Here is a 24,067-nt window from a genome sequence, read left to right on the forward strand (position 1 = left end):
AAAAAGTTCCTACCTATAGGCCAACACCTTGGAAATTCTCCTGGTGGGGTTGACAGCCTCAGCCAGGCAAAGCCATACCTTAATGTGGCCCCCAAAGGTATCAAAGTCAAAGAAGTTGCAGATGTGCTTGCTGTAGGGGTAGCATTTGTCCTCCATCTCTCCCATCACCACAATGTTCCGGCTCAGGAGCCCGACCTCTGCTCGCATGTCCACACCGTCCATCTCCTCCCCAATATGTAGGTACAACGGCTTTCCTAGGGCAGAAGGGGAGAAAGGGGACCAGCAGGTACTGAGTGTGTGCTTACTGGTTTCTGGGCCCCTTCCAGGTGCTCCATGACTGCAGCTTATTCATACCAGGCCATGGTGGTCCCCCAAGACCCCCAGTCCTGTTTTAAAGAAGAATGAAGCCCGGAGAGGTGAAGTCATGTACCCAAATATAGAGCAAAGATCGACAATTATATATGCTTAGTTCTATCCATGGCTAATTGTTCCCTAATATTTATCCCCTTTTCTGTTTTTCAGTATTAGACTGTCCTGCATTTTAGCCGGCACATGGCTACCCATAGGAACTATATTTCCCAGACTCCCTGAAGTTAAGTGTGGCCACAGGATGTGAGGAGAAGTACTGAGTACAACTTCCAGGTTGTCCCCCAACTTGCTAGAAGGTACATGGGCCCTAATGGGCTATTGCCACCCAACTGATGAGAACCATGCCCTAGAGATAGCAGAACAAAAGAGAGAAGAAATCTAGTCTCTGGGTGATCCTACAAAGCTCACACCCTAGAAAGTGCCTACGGGCTGGGATTCTTAAGAAGACAGAAAAACTCTACTTAATTCCCCTGCTGTAGGGCAGTGCAAATCTGTATCCTGCCTTCCTCAACCTCACATGGGTGTGGATCTATACCTTGATGTTGTAGAAAGAGCCACCTCCCAGCTTCTGTGCCTACCACATTGGGGTGCCACAGTGGCACTACATGAAATAGTGGAGATCTTCTACTTCACTCTGTACTGACCTAGTCTTCTCCCCTCCAGTCTTGGAGAGGACACTTTTTCCCTGTACTGCTGATCCTAGCCCTACCTCCTCCCATAGTCTGAAGATCCTTATCTCCCCCAGTTCACCTCTTTAAGTAGCTTCATTTCTTTCTCCATTTGGGCTTCATATGCTCTATTCTCCAAATTCTCTAACAGACAGGAATGGGGATGTAGCTCAGTGGCAGAGCACTTGTTTCACATGCACAAGACCCTGGGTTCAATCCCTAGTACTGCAACCACCACCACTACACCACCAATAACAACAACAACAAAAACAACTAAGAGACAAAAGACCTTCACTAATATCCTTCCAGCAATTGTCAGTCTCTGTTCTGCTATGGCCAGAGTCCTTGAACTGATGGTCTGTATCTCCCCCACAGTTTTCTCTCTACTTTCTCCCTCCTACCACACCACTCATTCTCTTGCCAAATATACTGTTTCCCTCCATCTCCTCTTCTTTCATATGTGTTGAAAATATATCTTTACTCATTATGCCCCACCATCCTATATAGAGGACATCTACAAAAACTTAAATTGAGCAATTTTATAGCTGTCCTGTAACATTTTATAGGTCTTGTAGAGTGGCAACAGTTCAAGCTTTGGAAGTGTCTTTAATTTGCAGCCCCAAATTCTTCCTCCACAACAATCCCAAATTCTTTTCTGGAATAAAGAGATATTTAGTCTGGCTCTAAATTTGGCCCTTCACTAAGATTGCTGACCTGGCTTGTAGACACTTCATCTTCCATCTGAGGGTGTAATTACAAAAAGCATCAAGCTCTCATGTGAAGTCTCAGCCTGAACCATACCACCTACACCACTTGGCTTTCACTATGACCTTGACTGGAGCAAAGTAGCACTTGCCTCAGCCCAAGATACAGCCAGTGCCCACATGTGAAAGCCATGCTTATAATTAGCTATGAGCAGCACCCACCATGATGACCTTCCTGTGCTCCCTCAACCACAGGAAGAGCTGAGCCCTACCCACCCCTTCACCTGGCACACATCCTATGCGCCTGCAGTATTGCTAAGGATGTGGATGGTTTTAGAATTCTGCAGACTCAGTGAGATGGTGGTTTCTTTGAACCATTTTAGTTCAAGATGTGAAATAGATGCATGATGAAACTCAGAAAATATCTCCATGACAGTTGGTATTAGTTTCCTATCACTGCTGTAATAAATTATCATAGATTTAGTAGCTTAAAACAACACAGATTTCTTACAGTTCTCAAGGTCAGAAGTCTAAAATGAGTCTGATGGGGTCAAAATCAAGGTGTTGGCAGGGCTGGTTGTTTGTGGAGGCTTCAGGGGGAAATCTGTTCTCTGCCTTTTTCATATTTTGGTAGCTGTCTGTATTCCTTCTTCACACACACATCACTCCTGTATTTGCTCTTGTCATCACATCATTTTCTTCCCTCTGGCCCTCCTTTGTCACTCTTACATAACGACACTTATAATTACATTGGGCTACCCAGATAATCCAGGATAATCTCTTCCAGAAAGCCTTCATGTGATCCACTGGCAAAGTTCCTTGTGCTGTATGAGGTGACATTCATAGGTACTGAGGATTATGATGAGGACATTCTGGGGACTATTATTTGGACTACCACAGAGTCGTTATTAAAAAAGAGTCTCGGGCCAAATGCAGTGGCACATGTCTATAATCCCAGCAACTCCTGAGGTTGAAGCAGGAGGATCACAAGTTCAAGGCTAGCCTCAGCAACTTAATGAGGTCCTAAGTAACTTAGTGAGACCCTATTTCAAAAAACAAAAACAAACAAAAACTAAAATGTCTCAGGATGCAACTCAGTGGTTAAGTGACCCTGGCTGGGTTCAATCCCCAGTACCAATCAATCAATCAACCTCAGATATTAAATCAAATTTTCTTTACTGTAACAAATACCTAAGATAATCATCTTAGAAAGAGGAAAGGTTTGTTTTGATTAAAAGTTAGAGGTTTCAGTCCATGACCGATTAGCCCTGTTGATTTGGGCCTATGGTAGCACTGTACATCATGGTGGCACTGTGTAGCAAGGAAAACTGGCCAGGAATGAAACAGAGAAAGGATGACACCACAATCCCCTTGAGGTCATTACCCCCAGTTTCCTAAAACCTCCCATTAGGCCCCACCTCCTAAGGGTTGGAACAACACCAAGTGGAAGACCAAGCCTTCAACACCTGAGCTTTTGAGGGACATTAAAGATCCAAACTATAGTAGGCATTATAAAAATTAGCATCACAAAAAATCTATTTACTCTATCCCCTGAGAAATCAGAGGTCAAAGGTCCGTGCCCCGCCAAAGAGGTCAGGAGAGGACACCATGCATGGGGACTGGCAAGTGTTCTGTTCTACCAGGGTTTTGACTTCAAGAAAGAAGAGAGTTTGAAACAGGTTAGCTCTGCAGATTGCTGGCCCCCGTTCCTTCAGTACATCCCACTGCTACTACTGGGTCTGGGTCATGCAATCAGGTGTCTTTAGTTTTAAGGTCCAAAAGCAAGTTCCCTCTGGGCACCCCTGTGGAAGCCAGTCCTTCTTTCTATCCTGGTTTACCCTTGCCTGTGGGCTCTGTGGCTTCACAAGCACATCAGTTACAGGACCTTCCCAGGCATGGGGACAGAGTCTCTTCCAGAATGAGCTCTGCACTGGTTTCTGAATGACCACCAGCTTGGTAGAGCCCGACAGAAGGCTGTGCCTGGAGTGTGCCTGGAGCCTGGCGGATGGCTGATGAGGAGAGAGACACAAGTCCAGCAGAGGATGTACTGAAAATCGGTTATAATTATATTTAATCATGGAGAATCAAAATCAGAGAGCTTTCCACCATTTTTAAGACAACTTCCTAGTTTCCAATTTGAGGAAATGGAGGATCAGATGGTGCTCAGGGCTTGGTTGAGAAAGTTTCCGGGAGTTTCTCTGAGCATCGCCAGTCAAGCTGTTCCTTGGAGTATCCGCTAATAAAGATCCTACATGAGGGGAGCCATGGTGTTTAGAATAACAGGATCTGCTGGAGAGCCCAGAGGAGAATGTATGGGATGTGACTGACACCAGAGGACTGTTTCCTTTAACCACCAAACTCTGGCTCTGGAGCTAAGTGAGTGCTATGAGCCTGGACCCTTCCCAGGGTCCAGGTCAAAGGTCTGTGCCCTGCCAAAGAGGTCAGGAGAGGACACCATACATGGGTACTGGCAGGCCTTCTGTTCCACCAGGGTTTTGACTTCAAGAAAGAAGAAAATTTGAAACAGGTTAGTTTCCATTCTGTGACTTAAAGACTAGGGCTCTCAAGGGTTAGACCTCTCTTTCTAGAACATCTTTACTCCATGAATCCTTGATTCTGACTTTATCTCCAAGTACAGGTCCTCTCTTGTAGTGGTCATAAAAGAGCATTGTTGTGATTTCTCTTCAAGAACTCCTCCTGCAAAGAGTGTGGTGAGCAGACAGCCTCTGGATGCCACACCTTCAGGAATAGCTAATGTTTTCCCAGGGCCATGACCTCCTTGAGTTCTGCCCAATTACTGTACTCGGCAGACTACTGGAATCGTTCACTCCTACAGCACTAGAGATACCTCCCCCAGGCAGTCTTTGCTCCAGAGCTCCCTGTTGAACTACCCTGGCTTTCTCAGAGCTGTCTCACAGTGTATTAAATACTTCATATTTAACCCCCCTTCTTTCCCTCTCTCCTTTCCCCGGTGTCAGAACTGCATTGTGTTCTGAAGTCTCCCTGTACCCGCTTCTGCTCCCTCTTCCCTTGAACTTAACATGCATCCTCCAATAAACCTCTTACACATCAAGTTCGTTCTCTCTCTCTCTCTCTCTCTCTCTCTCTCTCTCTCTCTCTCTCTCTCTCCTTGTCAGTGGAAGATCTTGAGGACCATTTGAAGGACCCTAGAATTTTAAGCACCTTCTTCTCTGCTGTTCTAGTCTCCCAAATTACCCCAGTTCAAAGCAGCCTTTTCAGATAAATAGGGTAGTAAAAATTGGCCCTTCTATTACAGAACGGGGGAATCTTTTCCTTGGGTTTCTGGGATCCTGGCATTCTAAATACGATGGCTTCACTCATGCAGGATCCAGAGTTTATTTTCTTTATTAGTGGACACTCCAAGAACAGCTTGACTGGCAATGCTCAGAGAAACTCCCAAAGACTTTCTCACCCAAGCAAGGTGACCTTGGGCTGTTCTTGGGGGTACAAAGAAAGAACAGGCTGCCAATGCCCTAGAAGCAGCATAACAACTGACCATAGCAAAGAATGAGCTCCAGGGACTGGGTCCTGAGAGGCACAGCATAAAGCATACTTGCTATAGGGTCAACCCCACAAAGGGTTGAGTGTGTTGAGGGAAGGGGTTGCACAGAGAGCTACAGGCTCGATTCTGATAGCCAGGGACATGGGAAAGATCAGACAGCTTTAAGATCAGCTCCCTGCCTACCAGGCTAAGAGATTGTTAGAGTAAAACTTCCTGCTGCTTGTGGATTTGTCTCCCATACAACTTCTCCTTCAGCCTGACCAGATGGCATCCTTCCTTGTGAGTGTCTTTGCTATTTCACATCTCATCCACCTGGCTCCTTCTAACTGGGCCAACCTTTCTCCACCTTATGGGAAAGTGAAAGGGAGGTTTGTGGCTCTGGAGCCAGGCTGGGAGACAGCTCCTAGCTGTGAGTCCCTGAGCATATGATTTAAGCTCCCTGAACCTCGGGCTCTTCATCTGTAAAATGGAGATAATAATAGCACATATCTCAAAAGGTAGCTATGATTGTTAAGTGAGTTAATCCATGGTATGTGCTTAAAACAGCACATGGTAGGAAGCCAGTATGACAAAAATGACACATGCAGCTGTCTCTGGCATTGTCCCCACGTTAAGGCTGAAAACCAGGCCTCCCACCACTAGTGTCAGCCTTAATGACAGGAGTTGATGGGCAATAGATTCGGTAGCTTTTTTTTTCCATAGGGGAAGCTGGTCATGATACAGGAGTGACAGGTAGATGGAGGGACTGGGTTTATCTGACTCCTGAGAGGACCAAGAGTTGCATGAATACTTCAGACACACAGCTTTTTTTCCCCACTGCAGAGTCCCATGTTACATTCACAGACCACTCCCAGTCTGCTATCCCAGAGAAGTCATGTGCCTGGTTCCCCATCATCCCATCTTGTCTGGTCTCTACCCATACTTTTCTTCTGAAAGCACTGATACCTGAAGGCTGACCAGGAACAAGCAGATATGGTCAAGTCAGAATTGTCCCAGATAATCCAGAAGGTTCATGAGTACCCTGGACAAGTAGGAAGGAGACCTGGGGAAAGAACTTTAAAAAACACTGGCCTTTTCTGTATTAACTGACAGGTGCGACAGGTGCCCCATTCTACAATCACCAAGCCTTGTCTACATGTCAGGCACAGAAGTAGGCACCCTGAGGTTGAGAGGTAAACAGACACTAAGCACCTTCCAATGGGAGAAGCAGATGCATGTACTTATTGCATAGACCTGGTGGGACCCAGTGAGTCAGGGGAATCAGATGAGGTCTGCTCCTCCCAGACAACTGGATGCAAGGATGATTCCAGAGGGACTCAGGAGGGTCTCAGAGAGGAAAAGTTAAACCACAGAGTGCCTGGATACCCTCTTCCATCGTTCTTAGAGGGAGACAATGAGCATAGTGGCCTTTATGGAGGAAGCACAAAGTCGCACACATAGGCTTGGAACCTGAGTTTAAATCCTGACTCTGATGTTGACTTAGTTGTTCTACACTAGCATGACCCACAAGCACTTTTTCCCACGATGGTGTAGCCAATAAACCTACATGGCTACTGAGCACTTGAAACCTGGCTACTATGACTAAGGAACAGAATTTCAAATTTAATTTAACTTTGATTGAATTTAAATAGCCACTTGTGGCTGGTGGCCACCACACTGGAAAACCAGTCTCGACATTTTATTTCCATGGAACTCTGTTTCCCCATCTGTGCCATGACAAAAACAGTAGCCCTCACAGTATCAGGTTTTCAGAAATAGAGAACAAGATGGTTCACATAAAGTGTTTGGAATACCATAGTCAATAAACACTCATTCTAATTATTAATAGTATTATGGAAAGGTGTGGGGAGTGTTTACAGGCAGAGTGGGAAGTGGCAATGAAAACAGGACAGAAAATTGAGAAGGTTTTCAACTGCCACAGCCACATCGAGGTGCTGGGAATCACACTGTGGTTAGCAAAGCTTTGAAATATATTTTTAGAAGATTCACACATTTTTATGACTTTGTTACCCCCATCTGTTTCCCATCAGAAAACCCTTAAAATGAATTAAAGGGCTGTTTACTGGAATTTGGAGATTGAGAAAGGAGGATCCAGGAAGGATGTATCCCTCTCTGTGGCCTGGAAAGGTGGAATCTAAGTCTTGTGGTGGGGGCACAGGTCTGGAAAACACAGAAGCAGGTGGAGTCCTTGCTCCAGCAAAGGAGGGATGGAGAGCCAGAGAATAGGCTTAGAGCTGAAAAGGAGGAACATGAGCCTGCCCAGGACATCAGATGCAGACACACTGCTACCTGGGGCTTCTGTGACACTGCTCACCAGTTCTTCCATGGACATCCCAAAGCTTCTGAGAAAAGTGGATGGTCTGCCCTTTTGAGGGAGCAAGAGGTAGGCTGGGTGTGGGGCTGATACAGGTACTGCTATAAGAGGGGTCTAGAGGGTCCTGAAGGGAGTCCAACATTTTTCCACTTGTCCTTTCTTCCTTGATAGTCAGGGCCTGGAGTAGCCCCCATCACTTTCAATCCAACCTTAAGGGGCCTCAAAGGGCAGCTAGTCCTGCTGGTCAAACATTGTCAAGAGGAGCACCACTCAGCATCAATACCCAGACCTCTATAGGGTGAGCTAGACGTGCTCCATCGTCTCATAGGTCCCTCAATATCAGGGTTAGCTTTGGCACCCACAGCTGCTAAGAGTGAGATCTCCCCTCCAGCTGTCAGGGTGCCCAACACAGCTACAAATCAGGGGGTGTCTGAACATACCTAGAGAACTTCTCCCAGGACCACTCTTCCATCCACCTCCATGCTGGCTAGGGCTCAAAGTCAGGCTTTCCACCCTCCTGGATAGCCACAGATGCTGTCCAGAGTCATGAGCAATGATATCAGCTCAAAGGTCTGAATACCTCTCCTGTTGAGTCAGGGGGACATCTGACATCCCAGAAGCCTGCCCACAAAGCATTGTCCCCAGGTGACACAAAGTCATTGGTGAAGACCCTAGGGTCTAACAGTCACTAAAAACTTGCTTCTCTGAGTGCCTTCCTATAGATGTGGACATGGGAAGGCCTTCCTTGCTAGTGGACATCTAATGGGCTTCTGGCCTTCCATGACTTCCTGTGGTCTCTCCTTGCTCTGTAGCCCTGTGAGCTCTCATGTTCTTTACTCTGGCTGCTCTTGGTCCTCCTTATAGTGGAATGCTCTCCACTCCCCAGCAAAAGTCTCACACTGTGTTCCTTTTGTCTGGACTCTTTCCTAGATACCTTCTACTCTTCCTCCAGCCCTAGTTCAATCGAATTCCTATGGGAAAGCTTCTATGCATGCTCTCACTTTGCCAAATTCCTCTCTCCTATACTCACAGTATCTCCCATCTTCTACTTTTGTAGCAGGTAGTTTCTTTTTATTGGAATGCTTCTTTGATGGATGTCTATTCTCCCTGCTGTTCTGCCACTTCCCCAGGGCCAGGAACATGCTCATCTTGCTCACAATGGCATTTGAGAGTGTGATACATAATAGAAGCTCTTCAACTGCTTGTTGAGTAAAAGATGAAGTGCTCTTTCCCCTTCTTGTGTGTCCCTATGGAGGAAGAGCTAGGACACCTGCTCAACCTGGGGGCAGAGGAAGAGTATGGCAGACACAATCACAAAATTGGCATCCATACCAATTGGCATCACAACAAGCAGGAAAATGACTGCAGGCCTGTGATAGCCCTTAAATGTTGGTTAATAATAATGATAGAAATAGTTTGATTCCTGTTATGGCTTGTGTCTGGAATGTCATCCCCACAAAAGCTCATGTGTTGAAGGCATGGTCCCCAATGCAGCAAAGTTCAGAGGTGGGACTTTTAGGTAACGATTGGATCACAAGGACTCTGACCTCATCAGTGGTCATTAACCCGTTTGAATGGATCACTAGGTAGTGGGACCTAGTTAGAGGAAGTAGGTCACTGAGGGTGTACCCTGGAAGGGTTTAGCCCCCTACTCTCTGCTTCTCAGTTGCCTTAAGCTTAGCAGCTTTCCTCCACCATGCCCTTGTGCACCATGATGTTTCTGCCTTGGACCTGGTTGACCATAGAATGAATCTCTGAAATCATAAGCCAAGATAAACATTTCCTCCTCTACATTGTTTCTTGTCAGGTGACACAAAGCTGCCTAAGCATACTTTCCTCTCTCTACACATTCTCTACCTGCATCTCCCCAAATAATAAAATGCAAAATACACAAGTTCAACCAGTAGCCTGCCAGCAATGCCCCTTCTTTTCTTCCCATCTCTAAGCTTAGTTGTCAAAAGATTGCACCTAATATTAATAATAACTGCAGCTAGCGCTTATTGGCCACTACTGTGTGCCAGACTCATTTAAGTGCCTCAGGTATATAAACTTAAATCTTCACAATAATCTCATGAAGTAATTATGATCATTATCTCCATTTTACAGATGAGCAAACTGATGTCCCATGGCTAATAATTGGCATTCCTGAAATTCTAATCATGGATACCTAGTTCCAGAGTCTGTGCTCATTATGATAGTCTGCAGTTAAAGCAAAAACAAACAAAAATGTTTTCACAGAATGTGACCAACATCATGTCCCCATCAATAAATAGCCACACAGAGAGCATCTCTGCATAAACTGCTTCTGGAACTGTTGTTCACTGTGCAGTATCAATCATGGGACAACCCCTGGGGCAAATTCCTCAGAAGCTCAGAGCTAAGAGAAAGGTGGCTTCTTAGTTTTCTCCTTCCTTCCTCCTTCCTCCTTCCCTCCATCCCTCCCTCCCTCGCTCCCTTCCTTCCTTCTTTCTTTTGGCTGGGAGGTACTGGGGATTGAATTCAGGAGCACTCGACCTCTGAGCTACATCCCCAGCCCTATTTTGTATTTTTATTTAGAGACAGGGTCTCACTGAGTTGCTTAGTACCTCATTTTTTGCGGAGGCTGACTTTGAACTCACAATCCTCCTGCCTCAGTATCCTGAGCCACTGGGATTATAGGCCTATACCACTGTGCTCGGCTTCAGGTCCTTTTCCTTTTATTAGATAATGATAGTTTAGTAATTTATAAAGTTTCTCTACTTTGGATACTAGGAAAGTCAGAGGTCAGTTTTATAGCTTAAAACAGTGTCTTCTGCTAACTTCAGTTTTCCCCACTTTTGCTGAATTTGTTCTCCTTCCACCAGTCTTTTATTACTTAGATATGTGTCTTTCACTCTTTTTTTTCTTCCTGGTTGTCAGGTTCATTTAGACTTGTGCTCATGATAAGATATTCCAAAGCTTTTCTCAAAGAATATAGGATTCAAATATTTAGAAAGCAGATTCTCATCTTGTCCAAGAACAAATGTGTAGTTAGCTCAGCCTCCACCCACTAGTGGCTGCCTTCTTCCCCTCTCTGGCCATACTTTCCAAGTTGCTATCTCCCCCAAAATGATTACAACCTCACTTCGGCAGATTCCAGGATTTGTGCCCTGGGATCACAGCCATGGTGTTTGTGGAGGGCCTCAGTCACATGATACTCAGGTCCATTTCAGCCAAGAATAAAATAAAATAAAAAATCCATCACTCTTTCTCACCTTTTAAAAAATATGTTCCCTCAAATTCTGTCTCAAGCACATCTCAACCAGTCAAAAAGACTGTTGAATTTAGTTTCTGTAGGCTTATTTCCAAAATAACATATATTTTAAATATAGTAGATATGCCTTCTTGATCCATAGTCTTCCTCCTATTTCAAATTCAAATACTTTCTCCGTCCCCATGCTATGATTCTGTATCATGTGATATTTTTAATGCCCAGTATCAATTTTCCTTTCTTCTGGTAGTACATCCTACTTTTCCTTTAGGGAATGACCCACCTCAACTTGGTGCCATCTGAAAAGGACTGTCAGTAAAGATTCCTGCCTCTCTTAGTCACAGGATGAGCACACCAGCCACCAACTGGTCAGACATTCTCTTCCTGGAAGGTGACTGTTGAGCACAGCATCCCAGGGACTAAGCAAGTTCCTCAAGACAGTGGTGCTCTGGGGATGCTTCTCTCCGGCTCCTTCTACCCAAGCTCCTGATTCTTTGTCCTTTTTTTTTTCTTTTTTTTTTTTTTTTAGCACAGCTGTTTAGCTTCTAGTTTAGTTCTCTGAGCCAAATAGGACTTCAGTCAACTTCCATTTTGTTTCACATAATCAAGTTGAATTCTGTTGCCTACAGCCAAAGAACCCTAATAGATAAAAACTCCCCCAACTAAGAATAACTGACCAAGATTACATTTGAAGTCTCTTTTTATCTCTAATAATCTGTGATTCCAGTAACCTCACATAACATAAATTATAGGGATTCTGACTCAGGATTTGGGAAAAGAAAAAGGAAAACCCAAAAGTTGTAGAAAGAAGAGATTTGTAATTTCGTGGTAGTTTCAATTATTTTCTAACAGATATTCACCCCTTCCCCCTTCAACCTCAATGGGAGAAAGCTTTCTCCAGCTCATGTGTGATGAATTTGACCATGTGATTTGCTTTGACCAGGGGACTGTGCTGGGAGAATGCTTCAATTCTGAGCCTAGTCCTGTGTTTCTGATCACCTCTCTAAGGGGTCTCAGCCTTCCTCTCTCTCTGCTTCCTGGCTGCAATGAGGTAAGGCACTTCCTGAACCATGTGCTCCTGCCAAGATGTGCTCCCTCCCCACAGGCCTAAAAGTAATGGGGCCAACCAACCATGGACTGAAAGCACCAAAACTTAGCAATAGCTAAGCTATGGAACCAACAGATGAATGGATAAAGAAAATGTGGCATATATACACAATGGAATATTACTTGGCCACAAAGAAGAATGAAATTGTGGCATTTGCTGGTAACTGGATGGAACTGGTGACTATTGTACTTAGTGTAATAAGCTAATCCTGAAAAACCAAAGGCTGAATGTTCTTTCTGATATGTGGATGCTAACACAAAATAAGGGTGGAGGAGAGAAGAAGAATTTCACTGGATTAAACAAAGGGGAATAAAGGAAAGGAAGAGGATGGGAATACGAAAGACAGTAGAATGAATTGGACATAACTTTCCTACGTTCATATATGAATACTCGACCAGTGTAACTCTGCATCATGTACAACCACAAGAATGGGATCCTAATTAGAATAAGTTATATTCCATGTATGTATAATATGTCAAAATATACTCTACTGCCATGTATGTCTACAAAGAAAAAATAATTAAAAAACCCTATGAGCCAAATAGAATTACCCTGTTTATAAGTTGGTTTATTTCAGGTATTTTTTTTTCTTTTTCTTTTGTGGTGCTAGGGATTGAACTCAGTGCTTTGTGCATGTGAGGAAGCACTCTACCAATTGAGCTATATCCTCAGTCCATATTTCAGGTTTTTTATGGTAACAGAAACCTGACTAAAATACCTGGACTACTTACAGATGCATGAATAAGAAATAAATGCTTATAATGAGATTCTAAGATTTTGTTGTTGTTGTTGTTGTTGTTGTTGTTGTTGTGAAGCATTATTATGGTTTTAACTGACCAATACAGATTTGTTGTGACATCTATTGACTTTAAGCCTGACAATGTTTAGGCTTAAGCCTAGGTAGAGTACACGAAAGCCTACCTGCCACTTTGACCTGGTTGGCGGTACAGGTTTTGCAGGGAAGCACCTGGAACTCTTCTGCCTGGTACATGGAGTAATCAGTACTGGCAACAACCAGGGTGTCTCCAGGTTTCCATGACCGCACATCGTCCTCCAAGTTCAGGATGGTGCTGTTCACATTGGTGTCGATGGTGACTGTGAGTTTGGGCCTCACTGTAACCCAAAACAGGAAAGACGAGCTACAACCCTTTGTTCTCCGCAAACTTTTGGCTGTCCATCTGTTCCCTTCCTCTCCCTATATAAGTAAATGCCAGGTTTGCCTATCCAAAACCCAAATCACCAGGCTGACTCCATCCCAGTTTTGGTACAGGTTTTTGAAGTCAATAAAACCTCGACCAGAAAAGAACCATTCATTAGCTCTGGGCAGGGGAATTTTCCACTAACTTCTTAGCTGGAGTTAAATGTGGCCACCTCACCACACCCACTTTGCTCAAGATGTAAAACAAATATAGCTCCTCTCAACTATTGTTTACAGTAGCTGTCTCTCCCCTACAGAAGTCATACCCTTAATGACTACCTTCTGCAGAAGACCAAGCACCTCCCAGGACAAACTGGCCATTGCCAATCACTTCTAACAAGCACCTTGGGAACTGGGCTTGAAATAATGGCACCCAAAGAGGCAAAGAGCTACACATCTCTTCAGGGGAGGGCTGCAGGGAACTTGCTTTGTCCATTTGCACCCTGTACGTTTGTGGACCAGGTCCATGCAGAAAGGGTTATGGGTAGGGTGAGGCTCTGCTGTCTGCTGCCAACTCTGAGGACCCTCCCATTTCTCCTGGGTCATAAAAGCACTCTGCTTCAGGTGTATAACAAGAGCACTGTGTCACTGTGATACCCAGAGGCAGCTGATCTAGGCACTAAATTCATGCAGAACTGCTGGCTCAAGGAACAAGGCTGGGTTGCATTTCTGTCCTCAAAAAAGGAAATAGGGACTACTTACCAGGCTTCCCACAGAGGAACCGCACACGGTAGCTCTGGCAGGCTTGGCCCTGATCGTAGCAAGCAAACCTATAATCCTGGCCTTTTTTGTAGACAACCTCAATGCTGAGGTTAACTCCATCCATTGTAGTGGCCTGGGAATGGCAGGGAAATTACAGAGCAAAATCATTTTTTTTTTGTAAAGAAGGGTGATGATTAATGTTCTCAGCATATACTTGCAAGTCTAAAATTGTCCCTACTGCAAAACAATTTACAGTGGCCTGAGATTATTATCCTGACAATTATCCACATGAGTTTTAAGACACCATGATGTCTCTGAATGGATAAATGCCTAGGGTCCTACAGTACTAGAAACCCAAAGTAGTGACTTAGTTAATTGCTCATTATTAGTGAACATTTTATAGAGCAGCTACAATAAGCAGGCTCTCAGGACCTGGGTCAGCTTCTTCTTACAACACGTACAATCAGCAGCAGCACCATGCAAGGCGTGGATTTTTATTTCCTGAGTACTCACTGGGTTCAATCCACTGGTGCCCACACGGTATTCCCTATCACATGGGGAATTGAACCCAGGGGGGACTATACCACTGAGCTACATCCCAAGTCCTTTTTATTTTGAGACAGGGTTTTTTTAAGTTGCCCAGGTTGGCCTCAAACTTATGATACTCCTGCCTTAGCCTCCTGAATCACTGAGATTAAAGGTGTACGCCACTGTACCTGGCATATGAGAGTGGGAAGTCTTAAAAATCCTTACATGCAGGCTCTATCCTCAATGCAGCAGACACAATCATCAGGCATATGGGCTTTTAAAAGCTTCCCAGATCAATAGGCAATGAAGTTTGAGAACCACTCTAGCAGATAAGGAGCTAAGTATTCACGTATAACTCATTTTACCTCACAGCAAAACCATAAGGTTGTTGTTCATTTTACAGATAAGGAAGATGACACGCAGAGAGACTGAGTAACCTGTCCAGGATTACAAAGCCAGCAAGTGACAGAGCCAAACAAATGGGGCTTCTAAGTTCCTCCTACTCCTACCCTCACCTACATACCTCTTCCTCCCACTGCCTCAGGGTCTGGGAAGCAAGGAGCTGATTTTTGCCCATCTCCCTGCCCCCAGCATCCAGCCCAGGGCCCAGCAAGAGTGGAGTTGCAGTGGGTGAGACTGAAACACGAGAAGCTACAGGCCTGGTGGAGAATTTAAAGAGTGGGTTCAGAGTAGGGCACAATCTCTGTCAGCTGGGGCTCATCCCAAAGCTAGGGTGTGTCTGCATTAAGACTGTGACTGTCATTCAGAGATATGCAATTTAAGGCAAGGGCTGCAGCTGTCAGAGTCTCTGGCCCAGAAACCAAAAGGACCAGGGATGGGGAAATAGGGAGCGAAAATAAAGTCAACCTCAAAAACTAAAAAACTTTTCAGGAAACGTTTTGAACCTAAGAGATCTGTTGTCCTTGGCTTGGAATGTAGAGTTACATAGATGTGCACATTTAAAATTCACAGCTAAAATTCAGCCCTTGCCTATAAGTCACACTCTCATTGTAATCATCCCCAACATCCCCATCATCTGGGTGGTCTCTGTGGCAGCCAGAGAGACAGGGGTATAAACTGGTTCTTCTAGAGGAAATGGCTAAACTCAGCAGATTCAGAGCTCAAGGTCATCTGTCAAGCCCAACTCCTCTGACCTGATCAGTTTTCTGAGCCTCCTTCAGATGACCCCATAATATTAAGGACTGGGCTTGAGAACATCATGCAACACAGCTGGTCATTTTTTTCAAGGCACAAAGTCCAACAATAATTTCAAGAGAACATTTACTCAATTCTGCTAGGGTTTTGTTTTTGTTGTTCCTTTTTTTAACCTAAGAAATGGCCTTAGTGTCAGATAAGAATAAGAAGGAATCTATCACCATTCAGTGAAAAGAATCTTTGCTCTGGATAAATTTGTTTTGGGGGTGGGGCTACTGGCAATTGAACCCAGGGGTGCTCAACCGCTGAATTGTATCCCCATTTCCTTTTACTTTTTATTTTGAGACAGGGTCTTGCAAAATTGCCCAACTTTCAAAGGGCCTTGAACTTGTGATTCTCCTGCCTTAGCCTCCTGAGTCAATGGGATTATAAGTGTGTGCCACCATGGCTGGGTTTAGCAGATATAATTTCATTGTTATTTATGCTCTTGAGTAATAATTATTATAATTAACAATTAAAATAATATTAAATGTATGCACAGGACACTTACAATGATTCAGGTACTTCATTTATTATTGCATTAAATTCACAAAGCAATCCCATGAGGGAATGATTATCCTCACTACTGCATGTGAGGAAACTGAGGCACTAAATTAAATAACTACACTGATATGTATGGCTAGGACTGTGAGCAAGTCACCTGGCACAAATTTTAAGGTGACACTCACTCTTAGGGTCATGCAATTGCAGAGTAAGCACTCAAGAAGTTCACCTTTGGAGATATGTGACTCTTAGGTTTTTAATTGAACAACTCAACCGGCCTTGGTTTTGCCAAGGAAAAAACAAGATCCTATTCTGAAATTGGGAGTTTTGGAATAATGAGTGCTACAACACTTAACAAAATGTTTTAAAGAATGCCCATTGTAGGAAGGGTGACCAAGCCTCTTGGTGAGGGAGACAACTGTCATTGGGTTTTTTGTTCTTCTCTGGACCTCAAGTTGTTGATAACATAAACTTGGATTCATTGTCAAGTGTATCCCCTTTTGTTGAAGGAGGCTGGGCTCTGTGCTATGGCTGCACAAGGTGTTGATATACTGTAAGGTGGGACCCTGTGGAAGGGATTGCCCAGTGAGGTTTTAGCCTAGATTTAACTGTGCTTTGGGACACTGAGGGAAGGGCCTATATCATGCTGTGAACAGAGTAGATGGCAAAATGGGAAATGTTTTGGGAAAGCTATTTTCCTGGCACAGAGAAATAGTTTTTCAATCAACAAGGTCTGTAGCCAGACGGCTGGCAGAGCCAACATCAGGAGGGATTTGTAGACCGAGAAGCATTCTTTGAGGATTTCCAGAACTATTTGGAGAGGGGAGGCTGGTAAAGGAATAGACTTCCTGTGGTCAAGTGAACCCAAGAGATAAGATTATGGCTATTTCAGAATTAAAGCTGGAATGTTCAAGGATGCAAGAGAAAATTACAATTAAATCTGGGAGGTATGTGCTTTAGGGGAATTGGGAGCTTTTTGATTCTGTTGGACTCAAGAAGAGTCTGTAACTTTCAACCTAATCTGAGTAAATCCTTCTCAATAACATTGGAGCCACGGGAAGGGAGGCACCTCAGCCAAATAATTAGAAAGGTTTCCCTGGCCTTTGCTAAGTCAGAACAGAGTGTCTCCCCTGGATAAGTGGTCCCTCCTCCAGTGCAAGGCAGAAAGCCAAAGTTATGCCCAGACGCACATGGGGAGTGGGGAAGCACGGTGAGAAGACCTGGTTGAATGATCTGGGAGAAAGTGTTGTACAAATATTGGTCACTTTCAGCCGTCCCAGGTATCTAGAGGGAACTGGTGCCAAATCTTAGTGGATACAAAAACTTGTCCGTACTTGGCTACCTTATATAAATGATATAGTGTTTGAACTTAACCTATGTATATCTTCCCATAGACTTTAAATCATCTCAAGATTACTTTTAATGCCTAATGCCAGGTAAATGCTATGTAAATAGTTGTTATACTCCATCATTTAATAAATAATGACAAGAAAGCCCTCTACATGTTTAATACAGACACAATTTTTTTTCCTAATTTTTTTGTATCTGTAGTGGGTTGAATTAACATATGTGGAACCCATAGATTTAAAAGGCCTACTGTATTTTTATTGACTTGAAAGAGGATAAAATGGGTGGTAGCCTTTCTCAAATGACTTCTAATTAATTTATATTGAACCTTTAAGTGGCCTCTGATGAACCCCATTTACTTTGCCTGTGTTTCCTGCCTCTCCTGATGTCCATAGAGCCCAATGTCCCACTTGTCTAGCTAGTGAACTGAAAGCCCTGTGAATTGACTTAACAATATATTGATGGAGCCATCAGGAAAGGTCAAGATCTCCTTTAGATAGAATAAACTCCAAGGGAAGATCCTAAGCAAACCCTGCTCATTCTTTGGATGTTGGCTTTTATTTAACTCAATAGAGGATATGGCTGTGGCTGTGGGTATATTTATTCTCTGGGCTGGGCTCAGCTTGCACCCCAAATCCTAGCAGCATTCCATGCAGTCAAGAGCCCAAAGGAAACCAGTAAAGAAGTGAACTGGGTACCGAAGTCCATGCCTTGAAAGGCATTTCACACAGTTAAAAAAGAGTTAAGGAGGGGAAGAGACTCAGAAGCAGGATTTGGGAGACTGGTAGTACTAGCTTTTGGACAGGTAATGAGCCTTGTTTTCAATATTTAAGGTAGAAATAATACTCTCTGGCTTACCTACCTCATAGGACCATGACAGTCACACTGCCCCAAGTTTATGATCTATAGAGACTTCTTCAAAATAAAGCCTTCCTTGATTATTAGGAATTTTGTACCTGTATATCAATGGGACGGTTGCAGATTTTTCCAGGGTAAGCAACACGGAGGTCTGAAATTTTCTCTCCACCTTTAGTCTGAGATACTTTATCATGGTCAAACCACTCAGTCCACTCCACATCTAGGCAGAAAGTGAAGACAGGATCAGTCAGAAAGTTGTTCATGAGGCCAGTCACATTCAGTGTGGTCCTAAGCACTCCTGGCACAATAGGAATTGAGGGCCATCTGTCCATGGTTGAGCTAGACTGGGGGAAGGAGGCTCCTAAACCATCTGCCAACTCTCCTGACTCTCTCATCTTTTAATTAAAAACACCGCTTACTGACTTTCTTTTTTATAAAGGTAATACATATTTCTTGTTACTGCAAAAGCAAATAAACATAAAGGGAGAAATAAAATCCATCTGTAAACCCATCATCCAAGCATCCACCAGGATTGCTACTTTCTGTAACCCCTGTGTATGGGCCACTTAGGGTTTTTGTTTGTTTGTTTTTGTTTGGTATAAGGGGTTGAACCCAAGGGTGCTTAACCATATCCCCACCCCTTTTTATTTTTTTATTTTGAGACAGGGTCTAACTAAGCCTCACCAAGTTGCTGAGGCTGGCTTTGAGCCTATAATCCTCCTGACAGCCTCTTGAGCTACTGCTGGTATTATAAGTATGAACCACCATACCCAGCTGTATGAACTACTTGAAAGCCAAGTTCATTTTTAGGTTCATAATTCCTAGTCAACACCATCCCCTGACATATGAAAAATATTCCACGAAACAAACTAAACAAAATGGACCCCTATTGAGATGGAATGCAAATCTTAACCAGTGGGAAAACATTCTTTTGGGTGATTGACCATTAAGTTACTCTACCATGTGTTCCTATGGACTTCCTAAGAGAAAATACCTTGTTCTACACACAACGACTCCTGGCCATTGATCCAGTGTTAAGCTTTACCAGGCTGTCTCAAACTCCTCACCTTGAACCCACTCACTGGATGAAGAAACATTGAAATATTCCCCATGTTCCGTCTTGAACAGTTTGAAAACCCGAGCAGCAGCAGAGCCACGGTGTCCTGTGAGAGAGATCAGATGCTTTAGCAACCAGACAGATGCCTGGATTCAGAAGGTTGGAGCTCTATGGCAGAGAAAACCTCTATTCCATAAATCTTGAACAATTTAAGAAAAAAAAATTTTTTTCCTTAATCAGGCCATTTCTTTCACTTGGAAAGCAGGTCATTATTCATTCTTTTGTTTCAGTTTTGAAAATTCAGTTGTAGCATTTCCACAAATTCAGATTTTGAAGCTCCATTATTTTTCCTGATCTGAGCTCCCTGCACTGCCCCAGGAGTTAGAACCACAGCATCTCCCACAACCTTCACCAGGCAGAGAGACAGGCATTTGTGATGGAGACCACCCATAGGTCTTTTTAGCTCAAAATATTACCCCTGCTGGTTCCATCCCAGTTCTTTTGTTTTCTATGCCATGTCTATGTTCTATCATAAGCCAATGATGACATCTTAGAAAATAAAAACATTATGGTTAAACTTCAATCAACACAGGCCTTTGTCACTTCCATGTAACACAGTCAAGTGGCTGGACACTCAACAAGGTGTTGGCAGATAGTCAGCCATGCTCTGAGGGAAGTGAGTCCTTCAGAAAGAACCAAAGCCTCTTGGTCAGAGAGACACTAGAGGGTACTAGTCCTCTCGCCAACCATTTATTACCATGATATTCAATATGGTCTTCAACTGAAGAAGAGGGATTTCCTTTCACAGTGAGAAAACTCCAAGGGTGTCTGAAACAAAAACACACAAAAAATAAACTTCTCCAGAATTGGGAGCAGAACAGAAACAGCCTCAAGTGGCAGAGCCTCCCTCCCTGTTGCTGAGGGCTTCCCTCCTCCAGGAAAACAGGAGTTTTTCTTTATAAGCAATTGCCTGAACTTCCTCGATGCCTGGCTAGGCCAGTGTCTGCTTGTTGTGAGTCTCTTCAACTCCCTGTTGGCAGTGGATGGGTATGAATCACAAATCAACAAACAGGCCAACAGACCAACCGTCCCACCCGCCAAGCTCAATTACATCCTGAAGCAAGTGCTGTGGTTCGCTTAGGAAGCGTGATCCAAGAGAGGAAGGCTATTTCTCTCATGTTCATCTCCCCTAAGAATTGATCTCGAGGAAAATGCCACAGGCTAATGTGACTGACCCCCCTGGCCACACATTTTGGGACTTGGAGAGGGACCAAATGTCTCTTACTCGTAATGGGAAGGGAAAGGAGAAAAAGAAGGTTTATGATTTTGGGAAATTGTACGCTTTCTCTCCTCCACAAAAACAAGCACTGTAGAAGCAGGGAGGTTTTCTTACCCATTTTTGTGTTCACCATCATGCCTAGTGTAGTGATGGGGTTTGGAAGACTTTTTAGGACAAGTTGCCCCCAAAATATGGCAACTTGTCCTAAACATGTTGGCATGTTCGACATTAAGGTGAAGAAATTGAGAAATGGCAGGAATGACTCCCTGACTTTTCCTGCCCTTCCCCCCTATAGCAGGTGACCAGCCCCTGTGTGAGAGGTGCCCTCCCTATGCCTGAAGAAAGGAACATCCTCATCTATAAAGCAGAGGAACGCCAAGAAGAATCCTAATAGAAAGACCTTGCTCAGCTTCCCCTGGGTTCTCTACTCTGAGCTGATAACCTTTGTCTTATCTCAGTTTCCTGGACTCTTCATCAAACCTAGTATAAAAACACTCTAGTTGAACTGTTTCTTCTGGTCTTCATTTCCTTTAGAAGGAAATGTAAAATTTATTATATGAAAGACATTTGTAGGCTGTTCTTTTGTTAACCAGTTTTTTTCAGGGGCTCCACCAAGATTTTAGAAAGGTAAGAGGAAAGAAATTTCTCCTCCTACAGTAGCCTCTCCCTTACTATGACATAGCAATAGATTTAGGCATTAAGTAGCTTTTGTTATTTGTGTTTGAATTGCTTATCTTGGAAAGTAAGTCATTATTCAATGTTATTTAATTGAGGTTGAGGGTTCAACTACATCCACCCTTTTGCTTCAATCTTTCAATGGTTCCCACTGCATTTGGGACAAAAACCAAGCTCCTTATCACAGAGCCAAAGATCCTTCTGTGCCTTCCCCTACCTTTTTTCCTCAGCCCTCACTAGCTCACATACAGTGCAGCGGCCTGGACCCCTCCACTTCTTTGGAAGAGCCTCTCTAGCTGCTAGTTTGCCTGTGGGGCACCTGCTTGGCCTCCTCTTACCTGTAAATCTGCACTGAACTAACTTCTCCATCCTCTTATTCTCTCAAGCCCTATCACCATTTCCCATTCACCTCTGCCTTCTCTTCAGAGCTTAGCACACCTGGCCTAACCTACTGCCTCCCACCAGTTTCTGTTCGATAACCATTTCCTAAATTAGCGAACAAAGGAAGGGTCCAAGTCTCAGTGCTTCTACTGATTTTAAATGCTTTGATCTTATCACTAAAAGCATGTGTTCATACAAACGAGGGGTATATATGTAATTCCTGCTTTCCTGTCTCCTTTGCCCATGTGACTGGACATGATAAAACATGGCAGGGCTCATCCTTCCAGTGGTTCCTGTTTCTAAGGTCAGAATAGTAGCTTACATTTATCAAGTGCTTATTCTATACCAGGCAAATATTTTGTTAATATTATCACATATACTTCTCCCAGCAAGTCTTCTGAGAATTCCTGAGGTATCCCATTTTACAAAGGAACCATGCAAAGAGAAGATGAATGAGTCACTTGCCTGTAGTCACACCTCATAGGAGGTGCAACCCAGACTTCAATCCAGGCCACCCAATGCCAGACCTTGGGCCCTGAGCCATTAGAATCTTATGCTGAGTAACCAGTCATTTTTGGTTCTATTTCCTAATATAAATTAATAAATTTTCCTCTTGGTTTATAAAACATTGGAATGGAAATGCGTGTAGTGTTTGCTAATAAAGGGATCTCACAGCGCCAAGAATCACTGTCATCTTTGGCTACATGAGTTTCCTGCTTGAGTTTCCCTTCCAGAAGGAGCAGCCCCAGGGCTGTTAGACAATGCACCCTGGAACCTGGAGCACCCCTCCCTTGCCCAGGGAATCTCTGTCCAGCTAGAAAAATTGCTGAGCTCTGAGAAGAAAAGATTCTGGCCCACCCCTGATTTCACCCTAGTTCTGAGGAGCTAGAGGGTGGAGCACTGCGGTCTCCAAATAACCCTGGGATAGATAACCCCTTTTCCTTGGGTGTTTGGCTGGGCAGAGATACTTTGCATAATCTCTAAAAACTGTCTGCCAATCCCCAAGGTAAAATATGAATCTTTTGCTAAAGAAAGGGAAAATGAAAGTCAACTGCACCACCAAGGCATGGCTCTTATGCTCAGTAGACATTCTAATATTTTGTAACTGAATGAATGAGTTCATGAAAATCAAAGACTTTTGTATTTTTACAGTGGACTATGCTTGTAAGAAAAACCAGGTTCCCCTTAAGAACAATCCCTGAATATGTCCAGTGCAGATGGACAATGTTCCTGAATCCTCCAAGGTCATTATTTGGGTGGTGTATCCCTGAGAGTACAAGAAAGGAAAGGTTAATTCTTGGTGGGATGGGGGTGCTTCAGTGTTCTGGTGTTTGGAGGAGGTGGAAGTGATGGTAAGTACCTGAATCCCAGGTGTAGGAAATGTTTGCTGCCCAGTTTGGTCATTGCCTTCCGGGCCATGTCATCCAGGTTTCGAGACCCTTCATCATTCACTGCAACAGAAAGGATCCTGCCATCGGGCACTGCATTCAAATACTGGACCAGACGTTCACTCTCTTTCTTGGATCTGTAGGTATCAAATCTATAAAAGGCAGAGAGAAAGAATTTGAATAGTCGTCACAGCAATCAAAAGAAGAGAGACCTATACAGCATTTCATATGCCATCCAAAGATCCCACAGGTTGGGATTTGTAAACAATGAAGCCTTTTTCTTTAAAGAGCAAATAAAGCTGGGCATGGTGGTGCATTCCTGTAACCCCAGTAACTCTGGAGGCTGAGGCAGGAGGATCACATGTTCAAAGCCAGCCTCAGCAATTTAGTGAGGCCCTAAGCCACTTAGCAAGACCCTGTTCCAGAGTACAAAAAATTTTAAAAAGGACTGGGGATGTATATCAGTGGTAGAGCATCCCTGGGTCCAATCTTCAGTACTGAAAAAATAAAGTTCAGGTAAATTTAGTTCTTTCGCATACCATAACATGATATCTAAGAATCATATGATTCTAATCATATGATCATTCATTGGATAAAATATCAAAGAAATGTCTATAGTAGTGCAGACCTCGAGCCCTGGGACCTTCAGAAGGTCATACACTTAGGGTCCAGATCTTTAATGTTCCCCTTTCATGACAGAGGTAGCAGTTCATGCCTCTTGCAGAGCCTAGTGTTAGGAGATAGCTCAGACTCCACAAGCATCATGGATTTCTCTCTCTGATCCAGACTGAAACAACTCCTCCAAAATTCTTGCAAATGACCTGGAGACTACCCCAAATCCTGCACCTACAGAAGCTTAACACATGCTAGAATCATAAAGGGGTCATCTTTGGTTTTGACAATAGAGAATAACAATGATATAACCTTTAACTGTTTCAGATATTGTTTCATTCTCCTTTTTCCTGTATCCTTTCTAAAAAAATTATTTTACTTCATTGTGGTAAAACCCTTGCCATGAAATTCTCCTTTTAACAAGGTTTT

At 43.7% G+C, this 24,067-nt stretch overlaps 1 protein-coding gene across 1 annotated transcript in view; it reads right to left on the minus strand.

Moving 5' to 3' along the window:
* The window catches only part of CEMIP (cell migration inducing hyaluronidase 1), a 171,489-nt gene that overhangs the window by 46,459 nt on the left and 100,963 nt on the right, over positions 1-24,067 (minus strand). Inside the window, exons 6-12 of the mRNA XM_081290099.1 lie at positions 22,999-23,178; positions 20,061-20,131; positions 19,314-19,409; positions 18,345-18,466; positions 13,816-13,948; positions 12,837-13,028; positions 79-254 (exon numbers count right to left, since the gene is read on the minus strand). Of these exons, the coding sequence (XP_081146225.1) occupies positions 79-254; positions 12,837-13,028; positions 13,816-13,948; positions 18,345-18,466; positions 19,314-19,409; positions 20,061-20,131; positions 22,999-23,178 (970 nt within the window). The remainder of the gene's footprint in view (positions 1-78; positions 255-12,836; positions 13,029-13,815; positions 13,949-18,344; positions 18,467-19,313; positions 19,410-20,060; positions 20,132-22,998; positions 23,179-24,067) is intronic.

This window comes from Spermophilus citellus (genome assembly GCF_964194105.1).
Source record: "Spermophilus citellus genome assembly, chromosome: 4".
Classification (NCBI taxonomy): Eukaryota; Metazoa; Chordata; class Mammalia; order Rodentia; family Sciuridae; genus Spermophilus; species Spermophilus citellus.